The sequence below is a fragment of the Capsicum annuum genome, chromosome 10 (assembly GCF_002878395.1).
Source record: "Capsicum annuum cultivar UCD-10X-F1 chromosome 10, UCD10Xv1.1, whole genome shotgun sequence".
In the NCBI taxonomy this organism is placed as follows: domain Eukaryota; kingdom Viridiplantae; phylum Streptophyta; class Magnoliopsida; order Solanales; family Solanaceae; genus Capsicum; species Capsicum annuum.
In genome coordinates, this window is record NC_061120.1 from 128925006 (window position 1) to 128941031 (window position 16026).

At 35.5% G+C, this 16026-nt stretch overlaps 1 protein-coding gene across 1 annotated transcript; it reads right to left on the minus strand.

The window, feature by feature from the left end:
- Positions 1 to 1257: 1257 nt before the first annotated feature.
- LOC107856480 (tRNA (guanine(10)-N2)-methyltransferase homolog) lies at positions 1258 to 14479 on the minus strand. The gene is made up of 6 exons (XM_016701487.2): positions 14136 to 14479; positions 12939 to 13150; positions 5265 to 5582; positions 5110 to 5184; positions 4887 to 4961; positions 1258 to 2066 (listed from the first exon to the last, which is right to left on the minus strand). The coding sequence occupies exons 1-6, from the start codon at positions 14329 to 14331 to the stop codon at positions 1512 to 1514; spliced, it is 1431 nt and encodes a 476-aa protein (XP_016556973.1). The 5' UTR covers positions 14332 to 14479; the 3' UTR covers positions 1258 to 1511.
- Positions 14480 to 16026: the final 1547 nt, after the last annotated feature.

Consider the following 16026-nt stretch of genomic DNA (forward strand, 5'->3'; position numbering starts at 1 on the left):
GTATTTTCTTATCAGTTAAACCAAAAACCAAACCATTAAAGACTAAAAACTGATAAATCGAAAACCGATAAAAATATATCTTATTAATTTGATTATTGGTTTAGCATATTTAAAAATCGAAAACCAATAAACCAAACCGATAATACATATAACCGAACCGAATCGACCGATGCACACCCCTAACTATGGGTAGTATGAGAAAGAAGTAATAAAACTCTTTAGATTTGTAAAAATGGATAATTGAAACGTTTATTTTTAGTATATGAGTGAAGTAAAATAAAATGAAGGAAGTACTAATTTAGGATGACAATTTATAGTAGGGTAGACAACTAATATAGTAGTAATATAATGAGAGTCCAAAACAACATTAAATGGCACAAAAACCATAAGTAATATCTTGACTGACCAATTATTTAAAAAAAAAAAAAAACATTTTACAAAATCTGCAAATTAGGATTGGAAGTTGCAAAGGCTTTGGATGGGAAATTGGAAAGGCATGCAACATACTTGAAACTAATCGTTCAAACGATATATGAAGATCTCGTTTAACTTGGAACGATTAGTTCCAAGTTTGCCAGAGCATGTGAAGGGAAATTAAAAGGCACGGCCGTTTGGGTTGGGGCTTTAGTTGAAGAGGAAATTGTATGAGTGTGAACGATGTGTTCTATTTGGTCAACTACAAAATAAGGTGTCCGATTCAAAATTTTAACTACAAAATATGGCCCTTCAGACTTCTGACTTCGAGTCACTCACCTTCAGTATCTCTGATCTCGGTCTAATTGTTTAGTTTATTGTTATTTCCATGTTTGTTAGTTTAATTTTGTATCAATAAAGGGTTAATAGGATTTGAATTAATTATGTTGCCGGTGACTTCAATCCCAATAATCTAACTGATTAACCTAGTAAATGAATTTTAGGCTAAAACAAATGCGACAACAGATGACCTACAATATACAAATAACAATGTGAAGCATGTCAAATAAGTAGTAACCCGTTTGGGGGCTTCCCAAAACAAGAACATGTGTTGCTCCACAACTAATTACAGTTGTAATGCACATGGATTCACTCCAGAAACCACAAATAACCACCCATTGGGTACGTCAAATTTTGTTTGGGCAAAAGCAATGAGCTAAACTATACAAGAGACAAAGGCCGAACGTTTCTAAACTAGATGGAGCTGTAGAAATCGAGTGTTTCTTTGCAGAATACACTCCTCGTACAGGCAGTAAGCTTAATAAAGTTGATGCACCAAGGAAACAGTCAAATACATGTAATCTGTATGGACAACTGATAAATCAATCCCAATTGGAATACAATCTCCTAGCAAGAAAGACTAACAAATAGTGGCACGAGTATTTGTAAGCATTTGTAACATAAAGCACTAAAAAGCTTTCCTACAATGTAGATTTTGGTAGAGTTCTGATCAGAATTGCTTAGATGCATGATGCATATAGCCTCACCACATCAGAGCTTATCATATTGCCCCATTTAATTTGGCTGTCAGTTTTGGTCTAGACATATTTACCTCTATACCTTGCCTTTGATTCTTTACTAATCTTTGTATCACCTGCCTGTTTAAGATGATTGTCGGCAGGACTAAAAACAGCTGAATGAAGATTACCTTCTTCTAACCACTTCAGATGGTTTTCTTTGAACTCCAAATGTTTGATCCTTGCTGCTAATGCAATTTCTTCAGTATATGGTCCAATTTTGACCATGGTTAACAGCACCCGACTATACCTATAGCTCAGCATCTGCTCTGAGGTAGCAACTAACTTGAAACAGGGGTGCTCTGGGAAGGTAGTGTCAATTGACTCATCCTCTCGTACTACAGGATAGAAGTACACAAGACGGCCACCCAACACAAGCATCTTAGCAGCAAGGTCAAGCAAATCATGTACGCATTCCACTAAGCTGTAAGGAGCAGTTGATGGTATGTGGCCTGTCCTTTTGTCATCAGGAACTGTATATGGACCAATCACTCCTTTCAAAAGCTTCCTGCCACCAGATTTACGTCCTCCAGCACGGACTCCATACGGAGGGTCACATACAATGGCATCAAAAACCTAGAAAATAAAATATATCAGTCAACAAAAACAAAGAAAAAGCAATGAGACCTGCAAAAATACCTACTCCCTCTGTTTCAAAAACCTCTTTTGATTTGACACGGAGTTTAAGAAAATAAAGACTTCTGAATCTTGTGGTCTTGAATTAATGTTATGTTAAATGTACCAAAATGCCCCTTAATCTTGTGGTCTCAAACATGTCACGTGGAATGTTGGAATTAAAGTATTGCCACAAAAGGAAAGGGATCATTCTTTTTGAAAAAGACTAAAAAGGACAGTAGGTCATTCTTTTTGAAACGGAGGGAGTATTTAACATGGCAATTAACTGTTCAATTCAATCTACCTTTGGAACTCTGAAAGATTAATAAACCCTAATTCACTAACACAGACAAGAATAAACTACACAGCAAAGTGATTTAAACACTTCCCCATGCTGCCTTCAACTATATATACACATTAAATTATGTCTGATTTTTCAGTAAGAATTTATGTTAGTTGATGCGGGAGGCTAGGGTGAGATAGTTCGGGCATGTCAAGAGGAGATGCAAATGCCCCCAGTAAGGAGGTGTGAGAAGTTGATGCTAGAGGGCTTGAGGAGAGGTAGAACAAAGGCCTAAGAAGTATTGGGGAGAGATGATCAGGCAGGACAAAGCAAGCCTTCAACTACCGAGGACATGACCCTTGATTAGGAGGGTGTGGAGGTCCAGGATTCGGGTAGAAGGATAGTAGTAAATAGGTTCGCGCCTTTTCTGTCTGGAGATTAGTATTAGTATTATTTTCGGTATACTATTTCTGTATTTCTCACTCTTTGTTTTCTATTACTACTTGGTGTCTAGTACGCCGCTAATCTTTTACTGTCTTGCTATTGTTACTAGTGCCTTCATAAATATTGTGTTTTTGCTTTCTTTGAGCCGAGGGTCTATTGCAAACCACCACTCTACCTGCCAAGGAGGGGTAAGGTCTGTGTACACTCTATCCTCACCAGACCCCACTTGTGGGACTATACTAGGTATGTTGTTGTTATTTCCTTTTTCTAGCAGAAGATTCATGGAAGGTCAAATGTAATCCAATCCTCGTTAAGAATTTTTGTCTCAATGTGAAGATTTTCTTTCCTCGAAAAAAAAAAAACATGAAGGCTTTCTCCCCTCCTTCCTCCCAAATAAGTATCACCAACGGAACCCACCATTACTCGACCTCAAGTGACTGTCACACCATTCGCCTCCGTTTGACACCAATTCTCCAGTTACATCTGCATACACTATAGCTCTCTCACCTTAAAGGACTTCTACTACTGATTTAGAATCTTGACTGTAGAGAGCACACCTCTGTCGGACGCAAACTCTCAGATTTCCATCTCAATCCACTTTAGCTTTCTCACTGTAAAAGACTTCTATTGCTTCTCTAGTAATCTTGTTTGTAGAGGTTTATGAATTTGAGAGATCTCCATCAATTAAAAAACTATATCTGGCATAGTACTTTCTAAAAATTCAAAGATATACCAAGTTGGAGAATTTCGTTCTTCAGGTTAACAGGTCAAGTTCTTGTAGCTGTTCAACATCTAGAATAGCCCACAAGTTCATACGATGTGAACAGGCGCAACGAACAAAATGGAGAGAACGGTATATGCCATCTACTCTAGAGACTTCAGTACACTCAAGCAACATCTGAACTGCTAGTACATGATTTCCAGGACAAGAATGAATCAAATAAAACCTCGAAACTAAGCTTACACACTCTAATTAAATCCAAAGAAGATTGAAACTCTAACCCATCAACTCGAAAGACATTGTAAACCGTTAACAAACAATTCACCAACTTAGCAAGATCAAATTACATAATTTCAGAGTGCTGCACCGTTCTTCCACACATAAGAGACTCCTAAATTTAACTTCAGTGACTATGAGAAAATTCCTCTTCAATATACACCATCCTCGACTCAATATATTGTAGCTGATTAGACTTGATAATGACCTTCGAAAGTAGAAAAGTCAATCGCTTCTTTAACCGCATATCTACTTTGTAGAAAATAACAACATTATTGATTTTGAAGACTTAAGTTGGAAAAGCAAAGGATTGTTCCAAGCATACCTTATCCGAAATTTTAACTTTGTATAAAGTAAATTACTACTCTGTCCAAAACAAAACTTGCTTTAATAGAGAATAACGAACATTTGTTCTTTATTTGAAATTTGACTAGTCTTACTTAAATGAAATTAAGAGAATAACTTATCCACTTTCAGGTTATTGTTGCAAGAAGAAAAGCATCAACATATGTCATCTGGCAATTCATTGCACTTTGTGAACTTACAACTTCCTGCCACGAGAAAGCTAACTCTGGACAAGTCAATCATGGTTTGAGCTGGGATATGTTGTCATGCAAAGGCAAGGCAACAAGTGTGGTTCTCTTTGTCCTTAGCTGTACTGTTTTAACATATTAATTTCTTTTTTTAAGAGTTATCTCCTCTTTGATCATTGTCCCAATCTATTGACTACGGCTTTGCGTCTTGAACATAATTTGTAGGTGCTACTTTACTTTGAGAAAGCATATACGCATATACCAAGTTAATTTGCGAAAAAAACATGAGTCCTGGTCCTTGACATTCCACTTGCACTTAATATTCTTGGCCAGACCTACCAACTGAAGTCCTATGCCCATGCGTAGAAAAAAAAGGATGGTAAAAAACAAAACTCAAAGGCCAATACTGGGATATGTTGAATACAGAATTTAATTCATAGCATGAAGAAGCAGAAGTTGCAAGTGAAAGAACAAGAGGACCAGATAACAAAAATAAAAAGACAAATATGTTCAAAGAAGGCTACCTCTTTCAACCCCAAACGCCAAGGAGGAAGGTTGTTGTCTGCCCTTAATAAAGCAATAGGCATTGGCAATCCATACTGCAATTTAAGATATATGTTTAGCATAGAAAGATGATAAATTAATTTATACACCAAATTATCAGATGATAATATCAAATAATAGCAATTACTATATAAGACCAAAATTAGCATCCCATATAAAGAAAAAGCATCACTCTGCCCGGACCTGCTTGAAGTTGCTCCAGACATTACAATCTGGACCACGGCCATCACGTACTACTCGAATGTCAATATCTGCGCCCTGAAAAATCAATTAATGATAGTAAGGAAACCGAGGAAAACAATGAGTGCTCGACGTTTATGCAAGACAAGAGCACTAACCATTGTTATTGCTCCATAATGAGCTGCTGCGACTAGAATGCTTCCTGTGCCCACAAAAGGGTCATAGACAAGCCTTCCAGCTTTGGCCTGTGCTTGGTTAGCCATCAGGAACGCCATTTCAGCATCCATGGCTGTTGGCCCGAGAAAATTACGACTTTTTAACTGATAAGTTGGCAAAAGCTTCCTATCAGCAGCACCAATCTCTCGACCAAAAAAGATTCTCCGTCCCGCAATGGGTGGCAGTCCATTATTAGAATCATAATCATCTGTTTCTATGAGCCAGAACGTGTGATTGGGATTTTTTAAGCTAACCCGGCCCTGTAATCAAACAGACATACGTTGTTGTTGGTGGCAGGTGGCATATATCTCGTGAGTTTAGTCGATGTGCATGAAAACTGGCCCGGACACCACAGTTATCAAAAAGAAAAAAAAACAGTGGAGATAGCATGTATGTGAGGGACCAAAATCCATTTCACTCTCAAATAGATTTCATGAAATTTCTCATGTCTCTATTGTGTCCAACTTAAAGATTAAACCACAATTATGTCTTTAAGCTTTTTTCTCTAATTTCTTTTCTTTGATAAGGTAAAGGTTTATTGGCTAAGTACCAAGAAGATACCAGAATTAAAGGTTACAAAAGACTGTTGGGTATATCCATACAGTCAACTACAACAACTCCCTAGCAACTCCAAAAAGTCCATATATTGATATATACTATCAATGAAACTACTTTTACACCAACAAAACAAATTATGTAAACACTTGCTTTTAACTCTAGAAATATAAACTTCTTGCTCTTCAAAACAAGCATTGTTTCTTTCTAACCAAATAATCCAGAATATGCACAAAGGTATAGTTCTCCATATTTGCTTCAAAGCTTTATGCATGGTGGCACCAACTCTCCAATAATTCCTTCACACTCTGAGGCATGATCCAAGAAATCCCACATATACTGAAAAAAAAAAATCCCAACACAATCTAGCTATTCTGCAGTGCATAAGAATGTGATTCACAGTCTCCACCTCTTCTTCACATAAGTAACATCTATTACTTAGTGTAAAATCCCTTTTCTGTAGATTATCCTGAGTTAGGCAAGCTCACCATGCTGCAATCCAACCAAAACAAGCTACCTTTGAAGGAGCTTTAGTTCTCCAGATCCCTTTCCACGGCCAACTAGTATCCCAGAATCATGATTGCTTCATATAAAAAGACTGTAACACTTTATTATTGAAAATGATTCATCTTTGCAATCCATCCATACTCTGATCAATGTGAGAATTATCCCACTGAAGGAGTAATTGTCAAAAATCTTCAATTTCCCAAATCATTTAGATTTCTTCCAAAATTCATTTGCCATCCAGTGTCGAAATAAAAATCAGCTATAAGTCTATAACTCCATCTTTGTTAGTGCAACAACTGAAAGCATTCATCACCAATCCATAAATCAGTCCAAAATCTAATTTTTGCTCCATTCTCCACCTCCAATTTGGTGAGTTGTTGAAATTCAACCCATAATTTGCAAATCCCTTTCCAAACTCCCCATCTAGTATATAAAATATTTGAAGGGGGATTCCAGCCTCGCCTACTACCATAAATTGCTTCAATTATTTTAATCCAACCTACTCCCCCATCCCTACTAAATCTCCAAAGCCACTTAAACAACATGCTTTTATTATGCAATCTTAAATTTCTAATTCCTAATCCACCCCTTCTTTCCTTTAGTGACCACTTGCCATCTAACTAAGTGAAATTTTTTGTTGCAATTGTTTCCTTCCCATAAAAACTTATTCCTCACAGAATTCATCTTTTTTTCAACTGCACAAGGCACAACAAATAGTGATATTAGATGGAAGATATGCAATCTAAAACATTGTGAATCAAGGTGAGTCTTCCTCCAAGTGACAAATGTTGGTTCTTCCAGGGAGCCAATTTGTTGGCACATCTGTCCAAAACCCCTAGTCAAATATTCTGGTCATTCTCTCTCTCCCAGTGGAAATCCAAGGTAAACTGTAGGAAAATGTTCCACCTGGAACCCCAAAATGCCTGTTAATTCTCCTATACAATCATCAACATTTATACTAAATATACTGCTCTTTGCCAGATTTACTTTCAATCCGGAGACTGTTTCAAAACTCAATAGGATTCCTCTGAGATAAAGAAATTGTTCTTTCTCTGCTTTACAAAATAAAAGTGTGCCATCCACATATAAAAAATGAGACAACATCACATTGTTACCATTATTTTTGCCAATACACAACCCCTTAATCCAATCGAATTGGCCAGCCTTTCTTAACATGTTACTCAATATTTCCGTTACTAAAAAAACAAATAAGGTGATAAAGGGTCACCTTGTCTCAATCCTTTTTGAGATTTGAAATAACCGTGAGGACTTCCATTTATTAAGACTGAAAATCTGACAATAGAAATTGCAAAGTCCAATTCAGTCAAGCCATTTGTTCTCAAAATTCATCAACTTTATGATGTTGATCAAGCAAGCCTAATTTACATGATCATAAGCCTTTTCCAAATCAAGTTTGCAAACTACACCTCTCTTTTTCAATTTCAACAAATGTTCCACATTTTCATTAGCCACCAAAGTTGCATTTGCTATTTGTCTACATTTAATAAAGGCATTCTGATGATGAGAGATCAACTTGTCAACAACCAGTTTCAATCTTTCAGCCAACAACTTTGTCAATATCTTGTATACACTTCCTAAGAGACTGATAGGCCTAAAATCTTTTATTTCCACCGCTCCCTTCCTTTTTGGTATTCAAGGCTATGAAGGTAGAATTACTACTTCTAACAAAGGTGCCTTGTCGTTGAAAAGAATCCACAACATTCCACACATCCTCTTTTATAGTGTTCCAGCACTGTTGAAAGAAGTGAAGATTAAAACCATCCGGATCTGGTGTTGTATCACCACCAAAAGAGCTGATTATTGTTTCTACTTCAAAAGTAAACGGCCTCTCCAACCACTCTTTTTCATCATCTGACAGCTTTTTCAAATTATCATCTTTCCAACTTGGTCTCCAAACTTTAGTTTCAGTAAAAAGATCTTCATAAAATCCCTGAATATAGTCTTTAATCAGCTCAGCATCTTCAACAAGCTCCCCTTCCATCATTAAGTTATCAATAAAATTAAATCTCTTATGGGCTTTGCTTGCTTGTGAAAATATTTTGTGTTTTTATCTCCATGCTCTAACCACAAACATCCAGATTTCTGTCTCCAACTTATTTCTTCTGATTTTGCTATTTCCGCTTATTTCTTTTGATTTTGCTCTTTCCTTTAACTCCTTGATGACTTTGTTCCTTTCCACTTCTAATTGCTCATCATTCTGATTATTCCTTAGTGTGATCAATATTTTTCAGTTTTTCATTGCTTTATTCTTCCTCTATTCTAAATTGCCAAATACTTCCTTATTCCATTTTTTCAGGTTCGCCTTTAACAATCTCAGTTTCTTAGCAAGGACAGCATCTGGTCCACGTTGACTATTATATGATTTCAACCAGTTATCTATTAGATCAACAAACCCTTGGTGTTCGAACCACATATTTTCAAACTTAAAGTATCCTTTGCCCCTAATCCATTCACCACATTCCAATAAGATAGGACAATGATCAGCTGTTTTGGGAATAACTCTTTGTTTGATAGCCTTGAAATGCTCATCCCACCTTTTTGAAATCAGAAATCTATCTAATCTAGAAGCCGTATGATTATTACTGCCTCTAAACCAAGTAAATGATCTCTCATGTAGAGGGAGATCCATCAAGGAAAGATCCTGTATTGCTCTCCAAAATTCTCTCATTGATCTAGTATTACTGGCTCTTTTTGTTCCCTCTTCTTCAAATCTAATTACACTAAAATCACCCACAATTGCCCACGGTTAGGTTATAGTTCCGTGAATATCTGTCAGCTCTTTCCATAATTTTTTTCTTTCTTTTCTATCACATGGCTCATATACCCCTGTGAATGCATATTGTAGGCCCAAACTCCCTTCCTCAAGGATTATAGTAACAGAATGATGTCCTACTTCCTTATACGTACATTGCCATTTTCTCTTATCCCAATATACTAGTATTCCCCAACTAATCCCTCGAGCTTCCAATTCAACCCAATTTGTCCATCTAGAGTCACCAGCCTATTTGATACAAGGAACGTCGATCTTATTCATTTTTGTCTCTGTTAAGCACACGATGTCAGCACTCTATTTTTGAATTAAAAGATCTAACATCCTCCTTTTTCTATGTCATTCATACCGTGCATGTTCCAACAAATAATCTTCAACATCATTATGCAATTGACGAAGCCTTCTTTCCCCTGCTCCTGTCCCGTTTGCTTGACTCACTTCCAAAGCCTACCCCAAATTCCAGCATCTTCTTCACCGTTTCACATTTTTCGCTTGGTGAAGTAATCTTTAATGAAGAGGATAGAGATTTTTTGGGCTTAGCACTATCAATATATAACAGCAATTCGAGTATTTTATCTTCTGTCTCCCCTGACTTAATCCCCAATTGCTTGCTGATTCTGACCATGTTCATCTTCTTCACCCATCTGGACGCGTTAATTTTAATTAATTTCTCTTGCATGTTCTCGTACCATGGAAGCATAAGTATATTATGGACTACATCAATGCTAGCTTGTTCTTCTTGTCTCATCATCACTTGAGCCCCATCCCTGTCCAATTCACTAACAGAATAACTTTCAGAAATTTCTCCTATGCATTCTCTATAAAAAGAAGTATTATCTTCTGGTTGGAATTTCCCCAAATTGGCATAACGATCCTCTCTGTGAAATAAGTGACACCCAATTCCCATGATCCATCTTCAGTTTCACCGTGATTTTTCTCATCATCAATCACTATCCGAGAAAACTTTTGTATTTGATTCGCCTCTATTTCAGCCACAGGAGGGTCGATTTGATTTTGCAGCAAGTGGGGTTGTATAGATTTTTTAATACATGGATTTATCTGGATGGGCCTATAAACAAATTTGGTCCTCTTATTATTTCATGGGCCCGTAAAAATTAGTTCTCTATTCTGTTTGGAGTAATTATAATTAGGCCCAAATCTCATGTTGTGTCTCGATAGCCCAATTTTCCGATCCCCTAATTTATTTTTACCTTTATCCACCACGTGTCCCTTCTTAGAATAATTTTTAAACTTTTCTCCCCAGCTGGCTTATTAATCACGTGTGTTTCTTTGTTAACCAATCCCGAAACTTCTTCTCCATTGGGACTCGGCGGCGTCAGTTCTTCACCATTAATGCAACTTCTCGAGTTTTGTTGTGTTCCCCGGCTACTCGCCACCACCTTCTAGCCGAAATCATCCACCCGGGTAGCAAACTCCACCCACAACAGTACTGAAAAGTTAAGATCATTAACACTTCAATCCACCATTGCTAGGAATTGAAAATCAGAATTCTTCACGCAAATTCTCGCCAATCTCAGTTGACGTCCGTATCTAGTGTCATCATCTATATCAACAAAACCTCCATAGCAATCACCAATTGCTTTGAATAGATTCTCCGACCAAAGATAAGATGGGAAGCCCAACAATTTAATCCAAATATGCATTGGTTTACAGTTTTTCCTATAACATGTAGACATACAGGGAACCACCATTCCAAAACCAAATCCCTGTTATTGAAAACCCATCTTCCCATTTTTACTCTTTTCACTTCAGTTCTCAAAGGAAATTCAAATAGAAAGTATTCATCATTCAATTCCTTGACCTTCACTCATACGGGTAGCTTTTATGATTTATTGACCCAATTTTGGATGTCTTTCTATGAAGGTGGTTTCAGTGTTTCATCTCTAAAGGAACCCAATAGACACATTCGATGGAAGTCCATCCTACTCCGTAAAGAATTTGTGTCAATACAAAATTTGTTTGGCTCTATCATTTCATCCTTCTCCATTCTAATTTCATCATAAGGCAATCCTTCAATTTGGGCTACCTGAGCATAGCTCCCTCTCCTGTTATTCACTTTTGTTTCCTTCATCTGAATTTTGCTTTAGGATAGAAACTTTGTAATCTCTCCTACAAAATCTCGCCATCCCAGCTTGTCTTTGATCTCAAGAATGAAAATCATCACCCTACTACTCCCTTTGACTGCAACTATTTTAATGAACCTTCCCATCCTGGAAAAAATGGTAAGAATGTAACTGGCTTTTATACCTCCAGTTTCTACAAATTTTCCCTTGTCCCTTAGAAGCCAATTCCATGCATTTGCAAATACCCAAAAGATTGAGTTTGTCAATTGTGATCCTGCTGACATAGTTTCTCCTTCTCTCCACGAACTCGAACCAATTATCACTTATCTCCTAAACCTCGAAAGTTTTATGGCCAACAACAAAGAAAGAAGATCTACCCATTGAAACTCATTAACTGATTGATATTCACCTTTCACATCGCCATATGCTAGGCTTAAGTTACTAGGTAAATAAACCTGTTAACAAGGAAAAATAAGTGGCTGATAGAAGAGATTAACGATAGGAAAGCATTTAGAAAATAGAGATGTCTAGAGAATAGAGACAGAGAGAGAAAGTCGCTGGAGAATTATGAATGGAGAGAGATGCGGTCAGAGATTGAAATCAACAGATGGAAATGAAAGGCTGCACAAACCCCAAGAGAGAAAACTAGTACCATGTTGATAGTTAAAGAGGCAATTTTCCCTTCGAGATATTTCAACTTTTTCTCTAATCTCTAATGAGTCAATTAGTTTATGACTCGTATTTATCCTATTTCATTTTAAATATTATTATCTTTTTCACTATTGAATACCATATTTAAAAGAACCCCTACGAAAAAAAAATCTAAGAGGATAACCAACCCTATCTCAGTCTCCTCCAATAACCAGCTACTATGTGTATTATCCATCTCTTTGCTCGGCCCTTACCAACAACCACTCCTCTTCTTTTGTCAACTGCCGCACACTAATTCATCGTTGTCCCCCTCCACACTTCTTGTCCCTATATGCCCCTTCCATTAACCTCCATTTCCCCCCTCACTGCCCTCAATACCCCAATTTCCAATCTCCTTCATCCCTCTCCTTATTCCCCAATCTGAATAATAGACCACCAACCTTCTCTCGTTGTTCTTCACTAACCCTAGATCCAACCCACTCTTCTTCCTCAGTTCAAACCCCCCGAAAAAGGCCCTTCCCTTGATTTTCGAGTTGTTTCCCTTTTGTCTTCTTTGTATTTAGGGATTTGGCTTCAAATATAAGTAGAACAAAGATAAATTAGGAAATCGTCTTTACTAGATCAAAATACTAAGGAAAATTGAAGATTTAATATGCAGGGTGGGAATGATAGGGGGACAAAGAGCCCAAATACCATATAGGAGGGACCAGATTAGTTTCTATACCATGGATAATGAAGTTGAGACTACTTCCTCAAAATTATAAAGACAAACCAAAACCTCAAATCATTTTACCACACTCAGAAGCAACAATCACATTCTGCGGCATATAATTTTGTTAAATGATTGAATGAAAAAAAATGTGATGGAGATGATGGCAAGAGCAGAAAAAAATTGGATTGAATCAAAGTAAAATTAAAACAAAGGAGGAAAAAGTGGTAATGTCAATTAGTTTCTGCTCCTTTACTTTCTTCAATTGGAGAAACCAAATTGAGTTGTATGTAATGTACTCGAGATAACAAGTGCGTACCTTGAAAGGAATGTAGGATAGTGATTGAATACGCTTGTTTTGCTCCTCAAAGCTGATAACCTTGCCAAAGGTCTCAACAGCAATCTTGAATGTGCTATCAGATGTCAGGTATGGCAGCTTCCTCTCATCTGGATAATTTTTAATTGACTCTTCTAATTCCTCAGAGCTACTTCCTTCTCCCCATAGTTCAAAGATTCCTTTTACAAGAATACCTGCCCGACAGGTTTATCAATATGTTGTTTAGCGTAAACTACTCTTCCAACCTTTCTACAGATAGATAGATAGATAGATAGAGTCATGAGTTTCTAAAGCTCCACGATTCAAATTGTTGGGAATAAACCCCGCCACAGAAATAAAATTTGCAGTAATATAGTGAATAACAGCATAGCACCGAGATACGGTAATCAACAAGAATTAAAAGGAATAACAAGGACACAAAGATTTTAATGTGGAAAACCCTTCTGAATAAGGAAAAAACCACAGCCCGAGAGGAGCAAAATAATCCACTATGATCGGGAATTTACACTTTGCAGGTCCAAGTAACAACTCCACGAACCACTACACACTCAAAAGAAATAACCCTCTTTTGATTTTTCCACCTCACTATCGCTCACATTCTCTATTTTCCTCACATTGTATGCGAAGTGCTCTTCAGTACTCTTGAGAGCTTCTTCACTGTTTGTTACATGAGATCATAAGCTCTATTTATAGGAGTGGCCAACCTTTGCAATCTCCAAAAAGTACCAAAACAAGCTTTAGCAACTTGTTATCAAAACAGTTTATGACAACTTGTTATGCCCTCAGCTTGCCTTTTCTTTTCTATTTTTCTTTAATGGGTATGGACCCCATTAATCTCCCCCTCCAGACCCATTCACCGGAAGGAGATAACACGAGGCTTCTAGTTTGAGTGCATGCTGGCAAGTTCTTTGCACAAGGAGATAACACCGGTCCATCACAAATAACATATTGAAAGTCCCTTATAACTTGGAAACGATTCACAAACCGCAATATCACTTACCAATAAAAGTAGAGTATGAAGAGGCATTCACTTAATAGATTCCTCTTTTAAACCTAAGCTTAAAGAGAACTTGAGAATAATAAAATCTCTGAAAGCAACTAACCAAAATAATTCAATAAAAACAAATATTAATGTCTATAAACAAATACATGAAGAGAAGTAATATGAGCAGGGCTTACTACGGTTTGCAACATTTTGGGCGATTTGTTCAGAAGGAAGATTAACAAAGTGAAAAGGAGAGTCGGAATGGTGATGTTTTGGAAGCTTCCATTCAAGTGAATTACTGCTTGTTACACCAAAAAGCTGTGCCAAAGACTCAACTTCAGGTTTCCTGTAGTCAAGTAACCTGTGATAGAAGACGCACAGATACCACATCTTCTGCAATCTCTCACTTCAGTGGTGGCGGGATGAATGGATTTGACACAGCTGCTCTTCTAAACCCAAAGGCTAAACCCTGCAATCCACTTTAAACCCAAACTTTTTAACAGGGAAACAAAAAAGAAAGGGGCTTTTCATAAATAATAATGAGCAAAATTCACAAATAGCATACTTATTTGTTATGAGTTTCGTAGCAACAATTTCATAATACATAATATATCAAATTGTATTTTACACTTTTATAAACTGTTGCTATAAAAATACAAATACATATAATTTTTACTGTTTTTATGATCAATATGTATTTTATATTTTTGCAAACTGTTACTATAAAAATACAAATAAATATAAATACATATGCTACAAAATGTAATTTGATAAAATTATTGCTATTTTTTGTAATTTAATACTTAAATATGTTACTTTATCTATTTTTTCCAATAGTGATTCCTCCCGTTAGTGAATAGTTGTTACAACTTTTGTTTGCATGTCATTTAGAAAAAATATTAATTAAAGGTAATTCATTTATTACTAACTAATATAACCGCACGTGTAACGTTTGATTATTTAAAATTGAATAAATTTATCTATTATGAAAAAAATTTAATGAAATGTAAAATATTCAAATCACTTTTTAAGCATTTTTCATACTTTAATATAATAATATAAACGTAAATATATATTTTAGTATAAGCACATATATATTTTATTACTAGAAGTTTCGAGTAGTTGATGTAAAATATAATTATAAATTACAATCTTCTTTAATTTACAACTTCAACAAAGATTTGTCATGTAAAATGGCTCTCATCACATAACCGAAAGCAACAAAATGAACATTGAATTTACTAATCACAAGGTATATCTATGATTTGTAAATTATGGAACTAATATCTCCTAGATTTTCTGAAGTTCCTTTTTATAAAATGGCAAGTGAATCTTTCATTTCATAATATGAGGTGGTTGTAGAAATATTTCATTCTCCTATTCTAATTATAGAAAAAAAGAATAATTGTTGTTACACATTATATACTAAATGGAAGTTGAAAAATTATAAAGAAATTACCTATATTGATTTATCTAATAACCATCATGAATAATTATAAATATTCAACTCACTTTTTAAATATTTTTCATACTTTAATATAATAATATAAACGTAAATATATATTTTAGTATAAGCATATATATATTTTATCACTGGAAATTTCAAGTAGTTGATGTATAATATAATTATAAATTGCAATCTTCTTTAATTTTCAACTTCAACAAAGATTTGTCATGTGAAATGGTTCTCATCACATGACCGAAAGCAACAAAATGAACATTGAATTTACTAATCACAAGGTATATATATATAATTTGTAAATTATGGAACTAATATCTCCTGGATTTTCTGAAGTTCCTTTTTATAAAATGACAAGTGAATCTTTCATATCATAATATGAGGTGATTGTAGAAACATTCCATTCTCCTATTCTAATTATAGAAAAAAGAATAATGTTGTTACACATTATATACTATATGGATATTTATTTATCTAATAACCATCATGAATAATTATAGCTTAAAGCATGATAATGTGTGTGTGTGTATATATATACATATATATATATATATAAATATATATATATATATATATATATATATATATATATATGTATATATATATATATATATATATATATTCTA